The following is a 23,064-nucleotide window of genomic DNA, read 5'->3' as shown; positions in this document are numbered from 1 at the left end:
ACTCATAGAGGTATTAACGTATTAGTAAATACATTATTTTCCATCTCTACTGTTGCTGTTTGTTGCAAAAAAAAAGAAGCAAAAAAACCTCTATTTTCTCTGCACTTGTCATTAGTGCAAATTCCTACTAAAGCTTAGAAACACCCAGGCAACACATCGGCATCTCAGCTGGCATACTTTATGCAACATGCCAACTGGTACAAAAGTGATATTTATGTCTGCACTTGTCACTATCACTGGTCGGTCTGCCCATCCCCTCTAATTAAAGCCCTTGTTGTACATCAAGTTTACTGTATTAAGATCAGATAATGTATAGGAGTGGCTCAGTGGTTAGCACTTCTGCTTCATAGCACTGGGGTTCGATTCTTGACCATGGCCTTATCTGTGTGGAATTTGTATGTTCTCCCTGTGTTTGCATGGGTTTCCTCCGGGTGCTCCGGTTTCCTCCCACACTCCAAAAACATATTGGTAGGTTAATTGGCTGCTATTAAATTGACCTTAGTCTCTCTCTATCTGTGTGTGTATGTTAGGGAATTTAGACTGTAAGCTCTGCAGAATTTGTGGCGCTATATAAATAGATGATGATGATGATGATAGACAATAATGACCGGCATGAAGAAAATAATAGCCCACAAAACTCTGCAAACAAATGGACACTGCCACCAAGGAAAGTATTATGTGGCATCGCCCTCCATTTCTGTATTAGGGAACTGGCAGATTAATATATTTAACCAACATAAAATGGTGAAAGGGGATGTGAGTAGATGTGACTAGTCCTTCTACACCATACTTGCCAACTCTCCCGGAATGTCCGGGAGACTCCCGAAATCCAGGGTCGGTCTCCCAGACTCCTGGGAGAGTAGGCAGGTCTCCCGCATCTCGCAATTCCCTGTCCAAAATAGCGCGATTCGCTGTGAATCGCGTCATTTTGGCCCCACAAAAATGCCGTTTTGTCGCGAGGGGCGGGGCCAAAATGCAGCGACTGACCGTGCCTTCCCCCTTCAACCCTCTAGTCACGCCCCTCTCCCGGACTGCAGTGCCTGAAAGTAGGCAAGTATGTTCTACACACCCCCCCCCAACACTCATGGTTTTCTGATGTAGTGACCCCTGGATATCCAGCTAGGGGCAGGGGCCACCTTAGGAAAATATTAGTAGTTAGAAATACAGCTTTAAGCCAAAACTGCGGTATGAAGATATGAGCCAAACACATGTAATTATGGATTGCTGCAGTTTATGATGAGCCTAGGAAACACAGCAGGAAAGCCACTAAACTCTCTAAACAAATGTGAGAAATACAAGCAATAGTGTGTACCATGAGCGCTCGCTCTCCCAAATATTGTGACTTTGAGGACAATATGTCAGGATTGGTGAAAGCAAAGTACATCTGAAATTGCAAATAAGTACCAGAGACTATTGGCAGCAGTCTGAGGATGAGATTGAGGCGGTTGTAGTAATGGAATCATCATCCTCAAAGCGGTGATTATGAAGATCATTTACTCTTGTTCCATGCTCAAAGATGAGCAGATGAGGAAGTCTCTATCTGGTATGGGCCAAAAAGGGTAATAGTGCTCAGACTAGTCAACACCGCTAATTACATTTTACAAATAAAAGAAGCAATGCCTGTGTCAGTGGTAATGAAGTAAAGAAAAATAGTTCTGATGCTTCCTCATCCAACTTACTTAGAATTAAAACAAATGGAATGAATGGAAAACATTTGTCAGTTGTGGACAATGCAAAGCAACCTGTATTAGATTCCAGTGTACTCTAGACTCACATAATTAAATTACCTTAGACAACCTATTTTCACAAACTGAGAGCAAACATGTGTCAAGCAATAACAATGAGTAAGAAACCATCAAACAACTAGACGCAGCTGCCATTCAGCAGCCGCATGATAAGCGTAAACAATTAATTGCGTGCTCCACCAACTGCATCCGAGAAGCACGACTTCCCACATTCCACCACCAAAAACCTTATACTGTGAAGGAAAATGTAATTTATCATAGGTTTAGTGAACCTGATCACGCCATACAGACCGTGCCATGGCTGCTCGTTCCTCATCACCAGCATCCTTATAAAAAAACAAGGAATTTCACAGTTCAAAAAATAAGAGTCACAGATTGTTTGGAAATGTAGCTACATGGATAATATGACAATGGACGAGAGCGCAGTATGTGCACAAAGGGTGAACGTCAGCCCAGATCCAACATATTGAACTGCATCATAATCTCCTTTGAGAAACAAACAAGATACGACAAGCCAAATGGCAGTGCCAAAAATACAAATGAGCATGTTAATTGTACATGTAGAGTTGTTGCTGATGTTGATGAGGGTGGTGATGATGTACATGATGATTGTTCTGGGACTGAAGCTGCACTTGATGACAATTATGAAGTGCAATCTCTAAGTCTCTGATCATTTAATGTCCCTCACTTAATTCCCCTGTCGAGTGCCAAATCAGCCACTGCTATGGCCAACGACCATCACTGTAGGAAGTACAAGACAGAGTGAAAATGTACAGCAGGACTCATCCTAGAGCACTTCCCCTAAATATGCATTTAGCAAAAATTGTATCTGTAGAAATGAAGCATTTTATGTTTGTTGAAGCTGCCTAATTTCCCACTGTACCTGCTTTATGTGCCACATTAAAGACCCTCTTAGAATTGAACTCTAAAGCACCTTATTATTCTTTCACTTATTGTCTTGTGCCAATAGCCCCACAGAGATTATTGATAGTTTATAGGAAGTGGGCGGGTGAAACGGAGCTAGGAACCAGCGAGATGGAGCACATTTAAAAACAGAGTTTACAAGAAAAAATATTTTGCTGCAATAAACCAAAATCTTTCTGACTCGTTGGATAACTCCAAGGTCACTGGTTGAACTGAGCACACAAACTTCCCCTGGATTATTTAGATGTAAACTAAACAGAAAGCAGTTTGATGGACCAGTGGTGTCGGATAAAGAATAGAAGAGGTAACACCCGCGCCCACGGGCTCTTTAAGCCTTTGAAAGCCCAATACTTTAGTCTTACTTATGACAAATTTGTTCTTTCCCTCTTATTGTGACACCAATATCTACTAAAGAGGCTGCGTTGGTGTTTCAGGATTTTTTTTGGGGGGGGGAACTCATTCAGATTCTGCACCAGGGCCTTTTAGCGACTCCTTTCTGCTAGACAGTAGTGGCATGTGTTTACATGGCGATAGGATGAAGCTACCTCCCCATATCATGTATTATTAAACACCGGAGGTCCTATGGATGCTGAATTCTAGGGGGGTGCACAGTAGATATGGAATAATAACACATGAAAAATACATAGAGGGATGGAAGGACATGGACTAACACATAGAGAGCGGAGTCTGACAAAGACGTAACGCTGAGCGGACACAGAGAAAGGAAGATATGTATTCATGACATAACACATCATAACCGGGCTTTGTGTGCGCTGACATTTAGGAACAGACTGAGGCTCTGATAATCAAACAGACCTTTCAGTTTGGCGCTTTAAAACCGTATATATTAGAGGACAGATTTAAGGGTTAACCTTTTCTGGATTCTGAATCTTTAGAATATATATAAAGCTGGTTGTAAAACATGCAGAAAAGGAAAGACTTAATAAAGTCAATCGGGACTTCATAGTATCATGTAGAAGGTTACAGGAGAGGGTTAAGTCTTTGGTGCTAGGTATTTGTTCCCTCACAGGATGCTCTCTTCTCTTAGGGTATATTTATCATTATTGCGATTATTTGTTATATTCATTTGTACATCATTACATGTAGGTTAATTAGCTGCTATTAAATTGACCTTAATCTCTCTGTCTGTCTGTGTGTATGTTAGGGGATTTAGACTATAAGCTCCAATGGGGCAGAGACAAATGTGAGTGAGTTCTCTGTACAGCGCTGCGGAATTAATGGCGCTATATAAATAGCTGATGATGATGATTATTAGACAGCAGTCGGTTTGTTTGACATCAGGTGAATAAAACCAACAACTGCCCACATTTTTTGGGGATAAATGTGAATGCAGCCTATCCATTCACTAGTCACCAGTGACATCACTGAGAGTGCAGCCTATCCAGTCACTAGGAACCAGTGACATCACTGAGAGTGCATCCTATCCAGTCACTAGGAACCAGTGACATCACTGAGAGTGCAGCCTATCCATTCACTAGTCACCAGTGACATCACTGAGAGTGCAGCCTATCCAGTAACTAGGAACCAGTGACATCACTGAGAGTGCAGCCTATCCATTCACTAGTCACCAGTGACATCACTGAGAGTGCAGCCTATCCAGTCACTAGGAACCAGTGACATCACTGAGAGTGCAGCATATCCAGTCACTAGTCACCAGTGACATCACTGAGAGTGCAGCATATCCAGTCACTAGTCACCAGTGACATCACTGAGAGTGCAGCCTATCCAGTCACTAGGAACCAGTGACATCACTGAGAGTGCAGCATATCCAGTCACTAGTCACCAGTGACATCACTGAGAGTGCAGCATATCCAGTCACTAGGAACCAGTGACATCACTGAGAATGCAGCCTACCCTGTCACTAGGAACCAGTGACATCACTGAGAATGCAGCCTATCCAATCACTAGGAACCAGTGACATCACTGAGAATGCAGCCTATCCACCCACTAGGAACCAGTGACATCACTGAGAGTGCAGCCTATCCAGTCACTAGGAACCAGTGATATCACTGAGAGTGCAGCCTATCAAGTCACTAGGAACCAGTGACATCACTGAGGGACAAGGCTCTGCAATTAAAAAGCCCTGTCTTGCACCCTCAGTTAATGAATGAGCCTATGAATAGCAAACTGTAGATAAATTGTATATTTCATAATGCTTTTGAAAATGTGTTTCCTTACTGAACACTAAGCAGAGTGAAACTGAAATGGGCAGCAACACATATCCACCGTTGGTTCATTGTCCTCTCTCTGAATCTCAGGAGAATCTCTGTACGACACTACCCACCCCCCACACTCACCTTGAACAGTAGATAAGGGGCCTCGCTCTTGATTATCTTTTGATATTTATGATCCTAAATGTAATATGTATGTACAGACTGAACAGGGAGCACACAGGTTTTTCAGCCACAGCACAGCAGACAGAACCGATGATCGAATCTTACCCACAATGCAGTGTGAGGGGCTCGGTGTAGAATGCAGCAGGTTCAACCACGAGACCAAGTCCACCAGGACACCCACAGCACAAACCTCACTGCTGAATCACCGTAATGCTAATGGTATTGCAGAACTTCATGCCCATTCAATTTAGTGTTTAATAATTAGAATTCCTTTTGGGATACGTACTTTTTAGGAACCAATATGAAGAAATTTTAATAGGTTAATTGTAGAATGACACAGTGAACGATTGCATAGCTCTCTCCTTACCATCGGATCTGTCTAATACAGATTAACTTAACTCTCTCACAACTGGATCTGGTATTGATGTAATTAGTGCTAGTAGCTATCAATAGGTGACGTCCTCCATGATTGGTCTAAATGTCTGATGTGATTGGAATGGATTTTATCTGGCAGAATAAAAAATCAAATTGGTTAAAGACCACCATTGATGTGTGTGAGGGATCTGACAACCTGGTGGCTCAGTGGTTAGCACTTCTGCCTCACAGCACTGAGGTTATGAGTTTGATTCCTGACCATGGCCTTATCTGAGTTTGTATGTTCTCCCCGTGTTTACGTGGGTCTCCTCTGGGTGCTTCGGTTTCAAAATTGACCCAAGTCTGTCTTTGCGTGTGTGTGGTAGGAAATGTATTATATATATATATATATATATATATATATATATATATATATATATATATAAATGATGATGATGGACAATTTTCTATAGAGGTATTTGGACTCTGAATGTCTGTGGCATAAGTACAACAGTAATTTTCCAAAAAAATGGAAGAAAGAGTATAGAGCCTTCGGGGACAAAGCCAACCCACAAAATAGCCCCTATCCTATAAATGGACATAGTATACAGTAAGGGTACTCGAGATTACAGCTGGAAATTTCTTTAGCTAAAAAATATTTGGGATTTGAGAGGAGCCAAAGCTCTTGTAATACCACTGATGTCCAATAAGGGGCAGTGCAGAGCTCTTATTTACATATATCGAGCATTCAGCATTATAGATTATTCAAGGGAGGGATTGATACAATTGCAGTAGAGTGTTTGGCTCTTCTCCATGTGCCTATTCTATGTCATCTCTGTATACTGCATTTACAGAGTGTATTACGACCTTTGTTAGTAATCCCACCTCTGTACTAAATACACTTTTTGTGTCATTTCACTTATAATAGTCATTCTGTCCTATTCTAGAAACAGATATTGATCACAGATGACAGGTTCTTGGCCAGCTCGGGTAGTTCTTTTATTTTGGCTGTAAACTAACATCTCATTAGTATAGCCCTGAATGTAATTTCTAGGAACACATTCTGGTAGAGTAGGTGCACGATCCGTAGAGGATCTGAGGATAGGGCCTAGTGAGAGAGAGAGAGAGAGAGAGAGAGAGAGACTGCAGAGACAGAGGATGCAGAGAGAGAGAGGCTGAAGAGAGAGAGGCTGAAGAGAGAGACAGAGGCTGCAGAGAGAGAGAGAGAGAGAGAGTCTGCAGAGAAGAGTCTGCAGAAATAGAGAAGTTGCTTCTTATTTTCATACTCTACCTCCTGTCCTCTTGATCCCATACCCTCACAATTTGGTAGGTCCCCGTCTCCTGTGCCCATTCTACCTCTAGCTATAATCTGTAATCTCTCTCTCTCTCTCTCTACTGGTATCTTTCCATCACTATACAAGCATGCAGTGATTACTACTATTCTAAAAAAACAAAATTCCGACCCAAACTCTCTCTCAAATTACCGCCCCATCTCTCAGCTCCCATGCCCCTCCAAGCTTCTCAAGAGGATTGCCTACACTCGTCTCACACGTTTCCCACCTGCAAAGAACCTATTGGATCCTCTTCAATCAGGCTTTCGCTTTCAACACTCCACAGAGACTGCGCTGACCAAGGTTGTCAATGATCTGATCACAGCTAAATATAAAGGTGATTACTCTCTTCTAATTCTCCTGGATCTCTATGCTGCATTTGACACTGTTGACCACTCTCTCCTCATACAAACACTACAATCCCTAGGAACTGTCCTATCCTGGTTCTCATCCTACCTATCTATCCGCTCTTTTAGTGTTAATTTCTCTTGATCCACCTCTGCTCCGCTGCCTTTATCAGTAGAAGTACCACAAGGCTCAGTGCTAGGTCCTCTGCTATTCTCTATCTACACCACTTCTCTTGGAAAACTAATAAGCTCCTTTGGATTTCAGTATCATCTCTATGCAGATGATACACAAATCTATCTATCCTCTCCTGATCTTTCACCATCTGTGTTGTCTCGCGTTACTGACTGTCTTTCTGCCATTTCATCTTGGATGTCCTCTCGCCAACTCAAATTTAATCTTTCAAAAACTGAATTAATAATATTCCCACCCAACAATAGAAGCTTCCTGCCTGACATTTCTATTTCTGTTGATAACATGACCATAAATCCCACTCCGCAAGCTCGCTGCCTAGCTGTAATCCTTGACTCACAACTATCCTTTGTTCCCCACATCAACTCTATATGTACATCATACTGCATACATCTAAAGAACATTTCCAGAATACGCACATATCTCACACAAGACACTGCAAAAACTTTAATTCATGCACTCATCATCTCCCGCATCGACTACTGTAATTCCCTCCTTACTGGTCTTCCAAAAATCAGATTCGAGCCCATACAATCTATTTTGCACGCAGAAGCTAGATTGATTTTCCTTGCAAATCGTTCTTCCTCTGGTGAGTCACTCTGTCAGTCTCTACATTGGTTGCCCATATTTCAAAAAATCTAATATAAAATTATTCTACTAACATACAAGGCGTCAACAAAATTGCATTTGTCTCCAAATATCTCCCTGGACACCTCCGTTCTGCAAAAGATCTTCGTCTCTCTTCCACTCTCATCACTTCCTCCCATTCCCAGTTACAGCACTTGTTTCGGGCTGCACCCACTTTGTGGAATTCCCTCCCTTGCACAATAAGACTTTCCTCTAGTCTTCAAACCTTCAAGCGTTCTCTGAAAACCCATCTCTTCAGGAAAGCTTATAATATTCCTCAACCACCATCTTAATCTCCCTAGATTACCCTATTACCACCCTCTACACCAGACAACAATCCTCTGACCAACTTTTATCTGTGACTGATCCCACAGCCCACTAAATACTTTGTAGCCTTTGCATTCTAACTGGACAAATATTCAATATGATGTAGCACTTACCCTTGTTTATCAAACCATTGTAAGCTTGCGAGCAGGGTCCTCTTACCTCTCTGTCTGTATGTATTACCCAGTATTGTTTTATTACTGTTTGTTCCCAATTGTAAAGTGCTACAGAAACTGTTGACGCTATATAAATAAATGATGATGATGATGATGATGATGAAGCTGCTCAGAGGAAGGGGCTGCAGGAGAGAGATGCTGTAGAGAGACAGAGAGTAGTAAGTCCTCTTGCTGCACTCTGGTTAGAAAGGGGTGAAGAAGTTAGTGTTCTGGATTTGTTGGACCTTATATATAAGGGCTTATTCAAAAAAGCAGTGCAGTAGTATTTCTGTATCTGTCATTAGTCCACACTACAATACTACAATCCAGGCTTATTTAATAAACTCCACAGTCTAATAAATGTATGGACTGTGCTGACCTGCTGGATCTCAACCCAGGCGCGCACAGCCATCAATCCATATTCAAAGACCCCAAGTAACATGTATAAATAATATATATGACACATTGTTTGACACTGTACTCTCTGCCAGAAAACCATAGTCTGGATGTAGCTGGAGATCATAAAACGATGCAGACTTCAAGAGAATTCTAATAAGGTCTGTATTGTGTGATACATCCAGACAGCGGATCAAGTTCAAATAAATCTACTGTATAGGCCAGCTCAGTATATTACAACGCTGCAGCCCACAGCCAGTTGGCAGCCTCAGTCCGCAGCAGAAACTATGGTTATTCCGCAGACATTTCCAGGTCCTGATGTTTTATTGAGTTATGTGAAATACATGACAATTGTTCCAAGAAAACAGAGGGACTCATTCACTAAGCACAAAGGGGGAGAGTCCCCTCCCCCCCCCCGCAAATTCTATTTGGTAGTGCCCAGGTTTCCACCAAAGAGCATAGATTTGCAGAGGAAGGTGGCAGCATTTGCACAGAATAGGGGGGCCCTGCTGCGTCTAGTTTTTGAACCATCCGATTTTCTTTTTCACTGTGCATTTTAATTAGTCGCTGCAATGAAGCACACCTCCAAACTGTCCCGATTTCGGCAGGGCAGTCCTGATTTTCGGACTGTGCCGCTGTCCCACCCATGGACATGTTTGTGAACAGGGTCGCATAGCAGAGCGGAGGTGAATGAGTGCTGAGGGTCTGCTTCCGGTGCGTGCTGCGGTGTTTGGAGGGGGAGGGAGGTCTCTAAGGGGGAGCCTAGTGCTTCATAGTGCTAGGCAGCCCTATAGGGGCGCGGCCACTCCGCCATTGTGCCGTGACCACACCCTATTGTGATGTGGCCACGCCCCCCTGCATCTGCATCGGCTGGTTTACGATAATTACACCTCCTGACAGGCATAGAGGCGTATTTCTGCAGGTCTGCATGAGCCACATTTGCGCAAACGCAGCTTAACTGTGCTCAGCTTACGTTAGATCGCCTCTTACCTCCCCAGACCCCCTCACCAGGCACAGGCTGGCGTGAGTGTCAGAATCATTATTTTTTTAACTAAAAATTTCTAACGAATGCAATTCGTAGCAGGGGCAAATGCAGGATTTGTAGAGGGGGGTTTCCAAACCACGTCGCCAGTGGGCGTGACCAGTATGCATGGGGGTGTGGCTATAATTTTAGACAGTGCTTGGCTGCTCTCCAACTCTTCCTATCCCCATAATATACATGGGCAATGCTGCGTGCACTACTGTTAGGTGCACACAGCTCTCCCTTTTCAAGCAGAGCCGTGTGAAGCGGGAGCAGGGTCCAGCCACCTCAATTATACAGTGCCCCAGGCTTGGAGGGGGTTTTCCAGGCACTAGGAAACCCCCTCAGTTTGCCTATGCTTAGAACACACACTGATTCTTGATATAAAGTGAAAGAAAGACCTTGGACGCTCCCCTAGTTCTGTCTAGACACAGGCCGATGGGGTAATTGATAACGTTATATAGGCAGAGAGGTAAACCTGAGTCCCTTGTGACAAATGTACATCAGCACTTTTCCTAGACAGAAATAATTGCTCTTCCATCCTGCTGGAAGTCCCCCGTGGGCAGTTTCAGAGAACGACACGTAGGTTTTATACTGACATCAGTGCTGGTTTATGAGGCGTGTGCCATTTTTAAGGGTACAGTCAGTAAAAATGACGCCTGCACCAAGAGTGATACATGTACTCCATAAAACGACCAACACACATTCACCAAATAAACTTAAAATACGGCCCCTCTCATCGGGCTGCTGATAACACCCGGCGCGCTCATTCCGCTACGCTGCATACATTTACAGCACTTTCCGCGCGCTTGAAAACAAAACGACTTAATAAAAGCCGTCCGAGTGACATTAGTGTAGACTGTTACAGCCTGAAGATGGGAGAGCAACCAATTATGATTCAGTCGTTTACGGTTTATAGCAAAATGCCTCATTCTGGGCCCAATTCTGCACGAGAAGTCAAAGCCATTTGTCTGTTTTCTTATTGTAACTTGTTTCGACAGCAGTGAAAATTAACATGTAGAAAGAGCCGTGTTGGGCTTTATTGTCTATGTATAAATTCTGTTGATGGTTTTAAAAGATGGTACAACACCAAGAGACCGACAAAAACCTCTATAGCTGCTAAAATCTTGATGTATTCTCCAGGAACACCTCAAACATCGAGGAGCAGAATAAAAAATTAGTACAAACGTGAGCTGGGAAGAAATAGGTAAGTGCACTGAGTCAAAGGAGCCGTGTACTGAATCCGTTCCCTATAAATGGGATCACATTTATAGCCAGGAGCTCTGACGATCACCCCTGGCGCAGTTTGGCGTTCCTCGTGTCAGGAGGGGGGAGCACTAAAGATGATAGGCAGCAGTTTTGGCTATTTGTGAGTTCCTGGGCTCTGCTAAATAGAGCGAACGGTGGGGTTCAAGGGGAGGAACCCCAACCATATTACTAGCATTAGAAAGGAAGCAGATTTAGTCATACTTGCCAACGCTCCCTGAATGTCAGGGAGACTCCCTGAAATAGGGGTGATCTCCCTCACTCCCTGAAGAGTCTGGCATTCTCCCTGATGCTGAGCCAGTACAAGACGTGGTTGGCTTCGCCATCTGTGACATGATGACGCAGTTCAGAAATTGTGTCCTATGTCCATGTATTGATGCCTATGGAGGTGGCCATTTTCATGGAGACCAAGATTTAATCAAAGACTGACAGGTAAGACAACATGACTTCAGTAATGGAGACAGAAATGTAAAAGACACTTCAGTCTCTAGAGATTCATTAGCTCCTTTTCTTTAACGCATAGTTGCCTACTCTCTCGGAATATCCGGGAGACTCCCGCATTTCTGGGAGACCTCCTGGGAGAGCAGGGCAACCTCCCGGTTCTCGCCCCCGCAATAGATAAGTGTCGGGGGTGGGGCTTAATGATGCAAATATCGCGTCATCTTAGCCCCCTGCTTTAATTGGCCAAAATTGTGACAATTGTTTAGGGGGTGGGGCCAAAATGATGCGATTAGTCAAGCCCCACCCCCGCACACCCACCCCCCCTTGATCTCCCTGAAGCCAATGAGGAAAAGTTGGCAAGTATGACCTATCTTGACTAAGGGGCAGTAGAGTTCATAGTCGAGTCGAGAGAGACTTGGCTTGGTGTCCATTGATGCCACTGTAGGGGGAGGGAAAGGTGCAAGGAGCAGCCTGTTGGTCTCTTCTAAGACCCTACAATCCGGTGCAAGCTCCGCTCAGAAGAGGACACTGTTCTGCTCGTTCCAGTGTTGAGTGTGGAGCCTTGAGGAGCTCTACAGGGGTCTAAGGGGCTGCAGGGTCCTCAGAAGACCCCCCCCCCCCACTCTCCGTTGGGGCCCATTGCTGCTGCACATCCTTGTTCCCATGGTAGTTCCACCTCTGTCTTGGAAGCGGCAGAGCACGGAGAGGGGGTATGGTACCGTTTGGCTCCGTTCTGGCCTTACCCCCTGTTGTTCCACCAAAGCCCTTGTCACATGCAGCCCCATCCTCACACAACTGGACAGGTCACTGCCTTCCACTAGATCACCGCTCGGGTCTCCTGAAATACTCTGCGCTGTTTTAGGCACAAAAGCAATCTGATTGGCTACATGTTCCTCTATTCCTGCCCGAGCCCTTCAAAATTGGGGACAAACAGACAGGCAAAACATGAATATTAACAACAAAAAGGTCCCTGGCCCTGACCATACTTAAAAACACATTATAAATGACCAAACAAAGTCAGGTTTTATCGTTTAATTCTATTATTATCTGAACCAGCGCTTTTCATATAACAATGCCCCCTATTGTTTATTATGCTGCTAATTTCATCCTGCCCATGTGGTACAGTAACATGACTAGTGGAAGCCATATATCAGATATCAGGAAACGTTTGCACAACGTGGGACAATATTATTACGTCTCATCTAATTTAAACCTCCTGGAATAAAAGCCAAAATGAATTTGTCCCCCTCCCCCCCTCCTTGGAAATGTGAAGGTGGGAATCGGCGCTGGCCTATTTTTACCTGCTCCTGATCTGTCACTGTACTGACGACGACTCACAGATCCTGGGCCCCTGTTCTCCCAGCTCGAAGCCTTGTTATTAAACAGCTGCGCCTCCTGCAGCTACACCGCGCTCTCTGATTTATTTAGAGGGTCAATGTCTTCTCAGTGCTGAGGATTCCTGGAAAAATAAAGCGCGTTTTCCTGGAACGAAGCCTCTTCGGTCATAGGGGACATTCTTGACCCTTTTAGGGGATTGTAGCAGAAAATTATTGATACTCTTATCTGGTTGTTATTCAATTGTGGTGTCCAAGTGAGGTTGACTCAGTGCGTCACTTGTAGCCTTGGGATGCTTCTGTTCTCCTCCTCTCTATATCCATAGGTCTCACTCTGCCTCCTATGTGTATAATCTGTATAAAGGAAAGAAATGGAGGAAACAAGTGTATTCTAAAATTATTATGTTTTTATGCTGGCAGCAGATATAATGCAGTAATATTATAATTCGAGGAGCTCTTTGCTGCAGTTTATCAGCTCACCAGGAGCTAGTGACATCCGGAGCCATGAGACACTTTGTCACTTGTTCCCCCGTGAATTGATAGGCTGCAAGCCTCTGTGATGTCACACGTTCCCAGTGAATTGATAGGCTGCAAGCCTCTGTGATGTCACACGTTCCCAGTGAATTGATAGGCTGCAAGCCTCTGTGATGTCACACGTTCCCAGTGAATTGATAGGCTACAAGCCTCTGTGATGTCACACGTTCCCAGTGAATTGATAGGCTACAAGCCTCTGTGATGTCACACGTTCCCAGTGAATTGATAGGCTATAATCCTCTGTGATGTCACACGTTCCCAGTGAATTGATAGGCTACAAGCCTCTGTGATGTCACACATTCCTAGTGAATTGATAGGCTATAAGCCTCTGTGATGTCACACGTTCCCAGTGAATTGATAGGCTATAAGCCTCTGTGATGTCACACATTCCTAGTGAATTGATAGGCTATAAGCCTCTGTGATGTCACACATTCCCAGTGAATTGATAGGCTACAAGCCTCTGTGATGTCACACATTCCCAGTGAATTGATAGGCTATAAGCCTCTGTGATGTCACACGTTCCCAGTGAATTGATAGGCTACAAGCCTCTGTGATGTCACACATTCCTAGTGAATTGATAGGCTACAAGCCTCTGTGATGTCACACGTTCCCAGTGAATTGATAGGCTACAAGCCTCTGTGATGTCACACGTTCCCAGTGAATTGATAGGCTACAAGCCTCTGTGATGTCACACGTTCCCAGTGAATTGATAGGCTATAATCCTCTGTGATGTCACACGTTCCCAGTGAATTGATAGGCTATAATCCTCTGTGATGTCACACATTCCTAGTGAATTGATAGGCTATAAGCCTCTGTGATGTCACACATTCCTAGTGAATTGATAGGCTATAAGCCTCTGTGATGTCACACGTTCCCAGTGAATTGATAGGCTACAAGCCTCTGTGATGTCACACATTCCTAGTGAATTGATAGGCTATAAGCCTCTGTGATGTCACACATTCCCAGTGAATTGATAGGCTACAAGCCTCTGTGATGTCACACATTCCCAGTGAATTGATAGGCTATAAGCCTCTGTGATGTCACACGTTCCCAGTGAATTGATAGGCTACAAGCCTCTGTGATGTCACACATTCCTAGTGAATTGATAGGCTACAAGCCTCTGTGATGTCACACGTTCCCAGTGAATTGATAGGCTACAAGCCTCTGTGATGTCACACGTTCCCAGTGAATTGATAGGCTACAAGCCTCTGTGATGTCACACGTTCCCAGTGAATTGATAGACTACAAGCCTCTGTGATGTCACACGTTCCCAGTGAATTGATAGGCTACAAGCCTCTGTGATGTCACACGTTCCTAGTGAATTGATAGGCTGCAAGCCTCTGTGATGTCACACATTCCCAGTGAATTGATAGGCTGCAAGCCTCTGTGATGTCACACATTCCCAGTGAATTGATAGGCTATAATCCTCTGTGATGTCACACTTTCCTAGTGAATTGATAGGCTACAAGCCTCTGTGATGTCACACATTCCTAGTGAATTGATAGGCTACAAGCCTCTGTGATGTCACACGTTCCCAGTGAATTGATAGGCTACAAGCCTCTGTGATGTCACACGTTCCCAGTGAATTGATAGGCTACAAGCCTCTGTGATGTCACACGTTCCCAGTGAATTGATAGGCTACAAGCCTCTGTGATGTCACACGTTCCTAGTGAATTGATAGGCTACAAGCCTCTGTGATGTCACACGTTCCCAGTGAATTGATAGGCTACAAGCCTATGTGATGTCACACGTTCCTAGTGAATTGATAGGCTACAAGCCTCTGTGATGTCACACGTTCCCAGTGAATTGATAGGCTACAAGCCTCTGTGATGTCACACGTTCCCAGTGAATTGATAGGCTATAATCCTCTGTGATGTCACACATTCCCAGTGAATTGATAGGCTGCAAGCCTCTGTGATGTCACACGTTCCCAGTGAATTGATAGGCTGCAAGCCTCTGTGATGTCACATGTTCCTAGTGAATTGATAGGCTACAAGCCTCTGTGATGTCACACATTCCTAGTGAATTGATAGGCTACAAGCCTCTGTGATGTCACACGTTCCTAGTGAATTGATAGGCTACAAGCCTCTGTGATGTCACACGTTCCCAGTGAATTGATAGGCTACAAGCCTCTGTGATGTCACACGTTCCCAGTGAATTGATAGGCTACAAGCCTCTGTGATGTCACACGTTCCCAGTGAATTGATAGGCTACAAGCCTCTGTGATGTCACACGTTCCTAGTGAATTGATAGGCTACAAGCCTCTGTGATGTCACACGTTCCCAGTGAATTGATAGGCTACAAGCCTATGTGATGTCACACGTTCCTAGTGAATTGATAGGCTACAAGCCTCTGTGATGTCACACGTTCCCAGTGAATTGATAGGCTACAAGCCTCTGTGATGTCACACGTTCCCAGTGAATTGATAGGCTATAATCCTCTGTGATGTCACACATTCCCAGTGAATTGATAGGCTGCAAGCCTCTGTGATGTCACACGTTCCCAGTGAATTGATAGGCTGCAAGCCTCTGTGATGTCACACGTTCCCAGTGAATTGATAGGCTGCAAGCCTCTGTGATGTCACATGTTCCTAGTGAATTGATAGGCTACAAGCCTCTGTGATGTCACACATTCCTAGTGAATTGATAGGCTACAAGCCTCTGTGATGTCACACGTTCCTAGTGAATTGATAGGCTGTAAGCCTCGGTGAGAAGAACGTTATCTGTAAAAGGGCACTTTTATCTCGCCTCTTCCCTACAATCCCCCTTTCTATATCCCAGATAAGTCTTAGTTTGGCTGGCAAGGGTTTGATACATAGAACATAAATCAATGGGGGAGGGGGCATCCTTGTCTCGTGTCGTTACCTATTTTAAGTTGCGTTGGTGCAAGTCCGTTGGGCAAGACTGATGATGTTGGGTTATTATAGCTATAGATCGGAGGAAGTCGTCTTTAAGACCAAAACTCCAAGTAGCGAAAACATGAACGGCCACGATAGCCTATCAATGGCTTTCTCAGCATCTAAAGCTAATACCACCAAGGGCAATTATATACATAAAGATATATATTTGTTTTCAATGAAATTATTTTTTTTCCATTATAGCAATGCTTCCAGTTCCATGCACGTCTCAAGCCATCTTGCATGCACAGTAGAAATTGGGAATGCATAATACTTCCTTAGTAGACACCTCTAGGCACAAGCATAAGGGGGTGACCTGGAGCCCATTCTTTTTAACAGTAGCAGCTATATCACTGGCTGTATCTGTTACACATCTGTTTCTCTGTCACCAAACCTGCATGTGCGGAGTCACCTGTTTGCTAACCTTGACCCACAGGAGCCGGAGATGAAAGATAATTTGAGCTACAGGCGGCTGACCTATGGGTATGGAGATACGTAGGACACCCCAGCAAACAGGCGGTTACTACCCAGAAGCAATTCAGCTTAAAAATAAAATAATGCAGTTCTAACACGACTTGGCTATAACACATTACTCCCATGAATTAAATAGACAGAAGTTATTCTAATTAAACGTAGATGGGCTTTTATAACTTTCACTTGATGCAATCCAATCCAACTAAATAAAATTCTCGTCAAGAATCTCAGAGGCTCTTTTCAGCCAAATAAGTGAAAAAAAAAATAATTGGTCTCTATTTCACTTAATTAATAATCCAATTAGGCTGGACGGGAGAAGCAACTAAGCAGATCCAGCTAGTGAATTAATGTAGCTGTGAATGATTAGATCGGGAATATAATGACCTACGTCAGTGATGCGTGGTCAAGACAATGGGATTCTATATTGTACATCCTGAGAGAATTATTCTATAGTCCTGATCCAACATTCGGTCTTTAATTTAAAGTGGGAGGAAATATTAACATGATTACGTGTATTTGGGGGGAAAATGTAGCTTTCTAATGAATTAATGAATATATATGTTTTGAAATAGGAAAATAAATTAGCTGCTACAAGAATTCTAGGTATTTAGAAATCACTGAGAAGTTTCAGAGAGGGGCCATTGTTGCTTACTGTTCTCCTATTGGCTCATTCTACTCTCTGCGTGGGGGTATTTTTGGATAGAAGCAGTAGGGGCTGGGTGTATGCCAAGCATTGAAGGTGAAGACTATGCACAATAAGATAGCAGTTGGCTACAATCTGCTAGAGAGTGTATCTGACCGACCGTTACAGAGATGATAAGGGATTGCTCTAGTTTGGACATTAAAGAAGGGTGGGAATGGAGGCAGAAGACCGAGAGTTATATAGTGGAAGGAGCAGGGTCCCCAGCAGCACAGAGTATATAAGGAGATGAGTGATGTGTTAGTGAGGACAGGGCTGCATGTGACAGGGGCAGTGACATAATGTGAGGAGGGGAATGGAGGCTGCAGAAAGTCACAGACTGAGAGTTATATAGTGGAAGGAGCAGGGTCCCCAGCAGCACAGAGTATATCAGGAGATGAGTGATGTGTTAGTGAGGACAGGGCTACATGTGACAGGGGCAGTGACATAATGTGAGGAGGGGAATGGAGGCAGCAGGAAGCCACAGACTGAGAGTTATATAATGGAAGGAGCAGGGTCCACAGCAGCACAGAGTATATCAGGAGATGAGCGCACCTATATCTGCCTATGTGTATGTTTCCATAGAGGCGACACTCTTCTGTTTTCGATGTGCCATAAACACAGATTGAATGCATTGAGTTAACCCCTTTGTGTCCATGTCCGTATAACATCAACAAAGCCAATAACAGATAAATTGTCTGCCATGCAGTTTACAGACATTTCTCTATGAGATATTACCAGGGTAATGTAGTACTTGTACGATATCCCGACCTGCAATCATATAAAAAGATGGGAGACAGCAGTTAAGACTTTAAAGTTAAGGACTCCTAAACAAAGCAGGACAGCAAACCGCACATCATAAACGTTAAAACATAAACTTTAATTAAATTGCATTAAAATCTCCATCATCCCCAGGGGAATTTAATGTAAGTTAATAAAACTTTATATTTGAACTGAACAGTGAGCGCTATTCAAAGTTGTTTTAGCCTCTGCTGTAATATATCTGCACATTGTACAGGAAGCAGCACCTGCCAGCATCAAAATTAACGGTATAAAGCTTCTCTGGCCCTGCGGGATGAATCACTTCCACCCGCAGTGACTACGCACAGTCGGCAATATTCAAACTATATTCAATGGACACCTTGCTGGTGACAGAGCTTGTACAAACACAGCGCACGATGCAGCCAGCTTGGAGCAATGTGACCCCTGTTTATCTCTATGTGTCAATAAGGATGATGTTTAGCGCCACTTATCTCTGCAAATTATCAAGATATTATTGCTGGGGCAGCTGAGAGATGCTCAGGTGATGGTTCCACTGGGAAAGGAGAGGGTGGGGGGCATAAATCCCTATTATGATGTAAATTCTGTATACATAATTGCCCTGCCCAGCGGTGACTCCTCCCCTTTCCCCCTTCCTATAGGAGGACTTTGCATCGCCCAGTCCCTGAGGATATCGAGTGACGGTAAACCCAGTGATTACGATAAGGTCATCAGGCAGCTGCTGGAGACGCCGCAGGCGCGGGCCGTGGTCGTCTTCGCCATCGATGACAATGACATCAGGTAATGGACAGATTGGATGGAATTGACGTTGTTACAAAGTATCTCTGTTATCTGACTGCTGAAACCCCAGTTCCAGGGTCCCATCGTACCCCCCACAACATCAATATCCCCCTCTTAGATTATGTGTAAATCTGTGATACATCTTATATTATTATTATTATCATTTATTTGTTAGGCGCCACAAGGTTTCTGCAGCGCCGCACATAGTACAAGCAGTAGACTATACAGGGTATAACAGTACAGAACAATAAACAAAAGTACCAATACTCCAGGCAGGCAGATGCAATAGACACGGAGCAGAAGAACAGGTGAGGAGACAGGAGGGGAGGGGGCCCTGCTCATACGAGCTCACATCCTAAGGGAGGGTTAAACAGACCAGGCACAAGAGGAGCCAGTTGAGGGAATGGGAGAGAGGGGAGAATGAGCGGAGGAGATGGGGGTTAAGTGGATGGTTGGTAGGCTGGATGGTTATATCATTAAATCATTTCCATTTGCTGAATACAAGAGGTCACTAGTCATCTAAAGAGCTATTGTGTTTACGGTCTATTTTGTGTCTTTGTGGTCTGCTATATACTGTGTTATACCTCTATATACTAATCATAAACTGTACTATACCTCTCATATACTGCACTATACCTCTCTATGCCTCTCATATACTGTACTATACCTTTATATACCACTAATATACTGTGCTATACCTCTCATATACTGTACTATACCTCTATATACTTATCATAAACTCTACTATACCTCAAATATACTGCACAATACCTCTATATACCTCTCATATACTGCACTATACCTCTCTATGCCTCTCATATACTGTACTATACCTTTATATAACGCTAATATACTGTGCTATACCTCTCATATACTGTACTATACCTCTATATACTTATCATAAACTCTACTATACCTCAAATATACTGCACTATACCTCTATATGCCTCTCATATACTGTGCTATACCTCTCATATACTGTACTATACCTCTATATACTTATCATAAACTCTACTATACCTCAAATATACTGCACCATACCTCTATATACCTCTCATATACTGTGCTATACCTCTCATATACTGCACTATACCTCTCTATGCCTCTCATATACTGTACTATACCTCTCTATGCCTCTCATATACTGTACTATACCTTTATATACCTCTAATATACTGTACTACACCTCTCATATACTGTGCTAAATCTCTATATACTTATCATAAACTGTACTATACCTCTCATATTCTGGACTATACCTCTATATACTTCTCATATACTGTACTATACCTCTATATACCTCTAATATACTGTACTATACCTCTCATATACTGTACTATACCTCTATATACCTCTAATATACTGTATAATACCTCTCATATACGGCACTATACCTCAATATACCTCTAATATACTGTACTATATCTCTATATACCTCTAATATACTGTACTATACATCTCATATACTGTGCTATACCACTCTATACCTCTCACATACTGTGCTATACTTCCCTATACCTCTCATATACTGTTCAATACCTCTCTTTACATCTCATATTATGTACTATACCTCTAATATACTGGACTATATCTTTATATACCTCTAAAATACTGTACTATTCCTCTTATATACTGTGCTATACCTCACTATACCTCTAATATACTGTACTTTACCTCTAATATACTGTACTATTCCTCTCAAATACTGTACTATACCTCTAATATACTATACCTCTCTATACCCCTAATATACTGTACTATACCTCTCATATACTGTACTATACCTCTCTATACTTCTAATATACTGTACTATACCTCTCAAATACTGTGCTATACCTCTCTATACCTCTAATATACTGTACTATACCTCTCTATACCTCTCATATACTGTGCTATACCTCCCTATACCTATCATATTCTATGGTATACCTCTCATATAATGTGCTATTTGGTTGCGTAGTGTTGTGTTGGCTATGAAAGGCCAAACAGTATATGTAGCAACAAGGTCCCACTGTCAACTTGAAATAATAAAGTCTTATTTTTTTACCCAGACACCAAACATTGTATAGAGGTCAAGTAAGCTTGGGGCCCCAGTAAGATCTTCTGGTATGTTTAATAATGTGTGGCCAGGACCAGGGGTATAACGATATCGCCAAAATGAAAACAGTGATGTAACCATTTAGCCCCACCCCCTATATCCACCCATTTATATAACCACGCCCACCTTAAGAATTCTCCGCAATTTCATTTTTAGCACCTGACACACATTTCCCCCCTGATAACGCCTCTCACTGGGGCAGATGTGATCTGGGGAAATGACTACTGACAGCTACAATGCACATTTTACAGCAGTGAAGTTTAATGAAGTGTTTTGTTCCCATTTTCTGATGCTGCACTATGTTGACCAAATGACGATTCCGACCTTTGGGGTTATTGAGGCTGTTACATGGCTTCTTCATCTTCCCCAGACAGGTTTTGGCTGCAGTGAAGAGAGCAGACAAAGTGGGACACTTCATCTGGGTGGGATCAGACAGCTGGGGGTCCAAGCTCGCCCCCATAAGTCACCTTGAAGATGTCGCTGAGGGCGCGGTTACCGTCCTGCCCAAGCGGGCCACCATCGAAGGTAAGGACGTGATGTACAGCCATTAACATCTGCAGTAAAAGACTTGTTGGGTACATGAAGTCCTCACCTAACGAAGGAACACTGAGATATAATTAAAGGGTGAGCAAATCAAACACAGATGTCAAGAAACAACATATAAGATATATTGTAGATGGTAATATACTCCCGAGAAGCTTTCTCAATTGATTCCAGCCTTAAACCTGAATTGTTGGCAGAATTGAGGACATTTATATTCACCCTCTTATAATCCCCTTTTGGGAAAAAGTGCATTCAATTATTAATTCTATATCTAAGCAACCAATATCCAAAGACCCCTGGTGGTAAATGTATCAAGCTGCGGATTTGAAAAAGTGGAGATGTTGCCTATAGCAACCAATCAGATTCTAGCTGTCATTTTGCAGAATGTACTAAATAAATTACAGCTTGAATCTGATTGGCTGCTATAGGCAACATCTCCACTTTTTGAAACCCGCAGTTTGATACATTTACCCCTTCGGACTAACTGATGAACTGACCTCCCATATGCCTACAGCCGCAAAATCATTAATAGCTAAAAACTGGAAACAGCAGGAACCCCCTTTTCCAGAACCCCCTTTTCCAGGCCTCAAAAACTTCATCTGACGCATCGCATGTACGGAGAACGCCAATTACTACTTACATGACAAACAATTCAAATCTGATGCTATATGGGCACCTTGGTACTTTAGGGAGAGTGCGAGATGTCCCCAAATCTCTTCTTGAACTTTGGGTGCAAATACTATTTATTGAGTATACTTATTGTCTTTTCTGGGTCTCAATGCGGGTTTAAACAGGATACGATTCTTTAACCTAATCCTTTAACCTTAACTTGATCTAAGTGATTTATACACATTACTGTTATCTTATTTAATTCATCTTCCATATGGATATTAATGTTGTAAGGTGCCGTGTACCTACCCACCCTTGTCCCCCCTAATCCTATCTCCCAATTTTACTTACAAAAAACATAGTAAAACATTTACGTTTTTATATCGTTGCTGTTCCTTACGTTTCTTCAATAAATGTAAAGTTAAACAAATGAATAAAAAACACCATTGTCAAACGAAAACTTCAATGATTTTCTATTCTATTTGTTTCTGTGGAGACTTAAAGCAGAAATACAAAGTTCATTTCATTAAGGAAGCAGTATTGAGAGAACGATATATCTGAATACACATTAGTGCTGTAAAACACAGGGAACGAAGCAAAGGATGACAAGCCCCCAAATGCAATAACTGCGATGGTCTGAAACTTCTCGACTGGAAATGAATTTTCTCTCATTTAAATAACTCGTCTGGCACAGAGATTAAGTACGGGGCATTAACCTCCCTCCCCTCGTTCTCGTAATTAATTCCAACTGTCTAATTTGTGGGTGTTTCTCGGCGGTAACTGAGCGATGGAAATATCAAAGTCCAAAGAGAGAAGATATGGGGTCAACACAACATTGTGTCACCAGGAGCGGTTCGTC

General features: G+C 43.0%; 1 protein-coding gene across 1 annotated transcript in view; it reads left to right on the top strand.

Annotated features, from left to right (window-relative positions):
• Positions 1–23,064, top strand: part of GRM7 (glutamate metabotropic receptor 7) — a 272,407-nt gene that overhangs the window by 114,394 nt on the left and 134,949 nt on the right. Inside the window, exons 3-4 of the mRNA XM_075183745.1 lie at positions 18,817–18,955; positions 21,424–21,578. Coding sequence (XP_075039846.1) covers positions 18,817–18,955; positions 21,424–21,578 — 294 coding nt within the window. The remainder of the gene's footprint in view (positions 1–18,816; positions 18,956–21,423; positions 21,579–23,064) is intronic.

This window comes from Mixophyes fleayi, chromosome 8 (assembly GCF_038048845.1).
Source record: "Mixophyes fleayi isolate aMixFle1 chromosome 8, aMixFle1.hap1, whole genome shotgun sequence".
NCBI classification, from domain to species: Eukaryota; Metazoa; Chordata; class Amphibia; order Anura; family Limnodynastidae; genus Mixophyes; species Mixophyes fleayi.
This window is presented reverse-complemented; position numbering and strand designations above follow the sequence as displayed.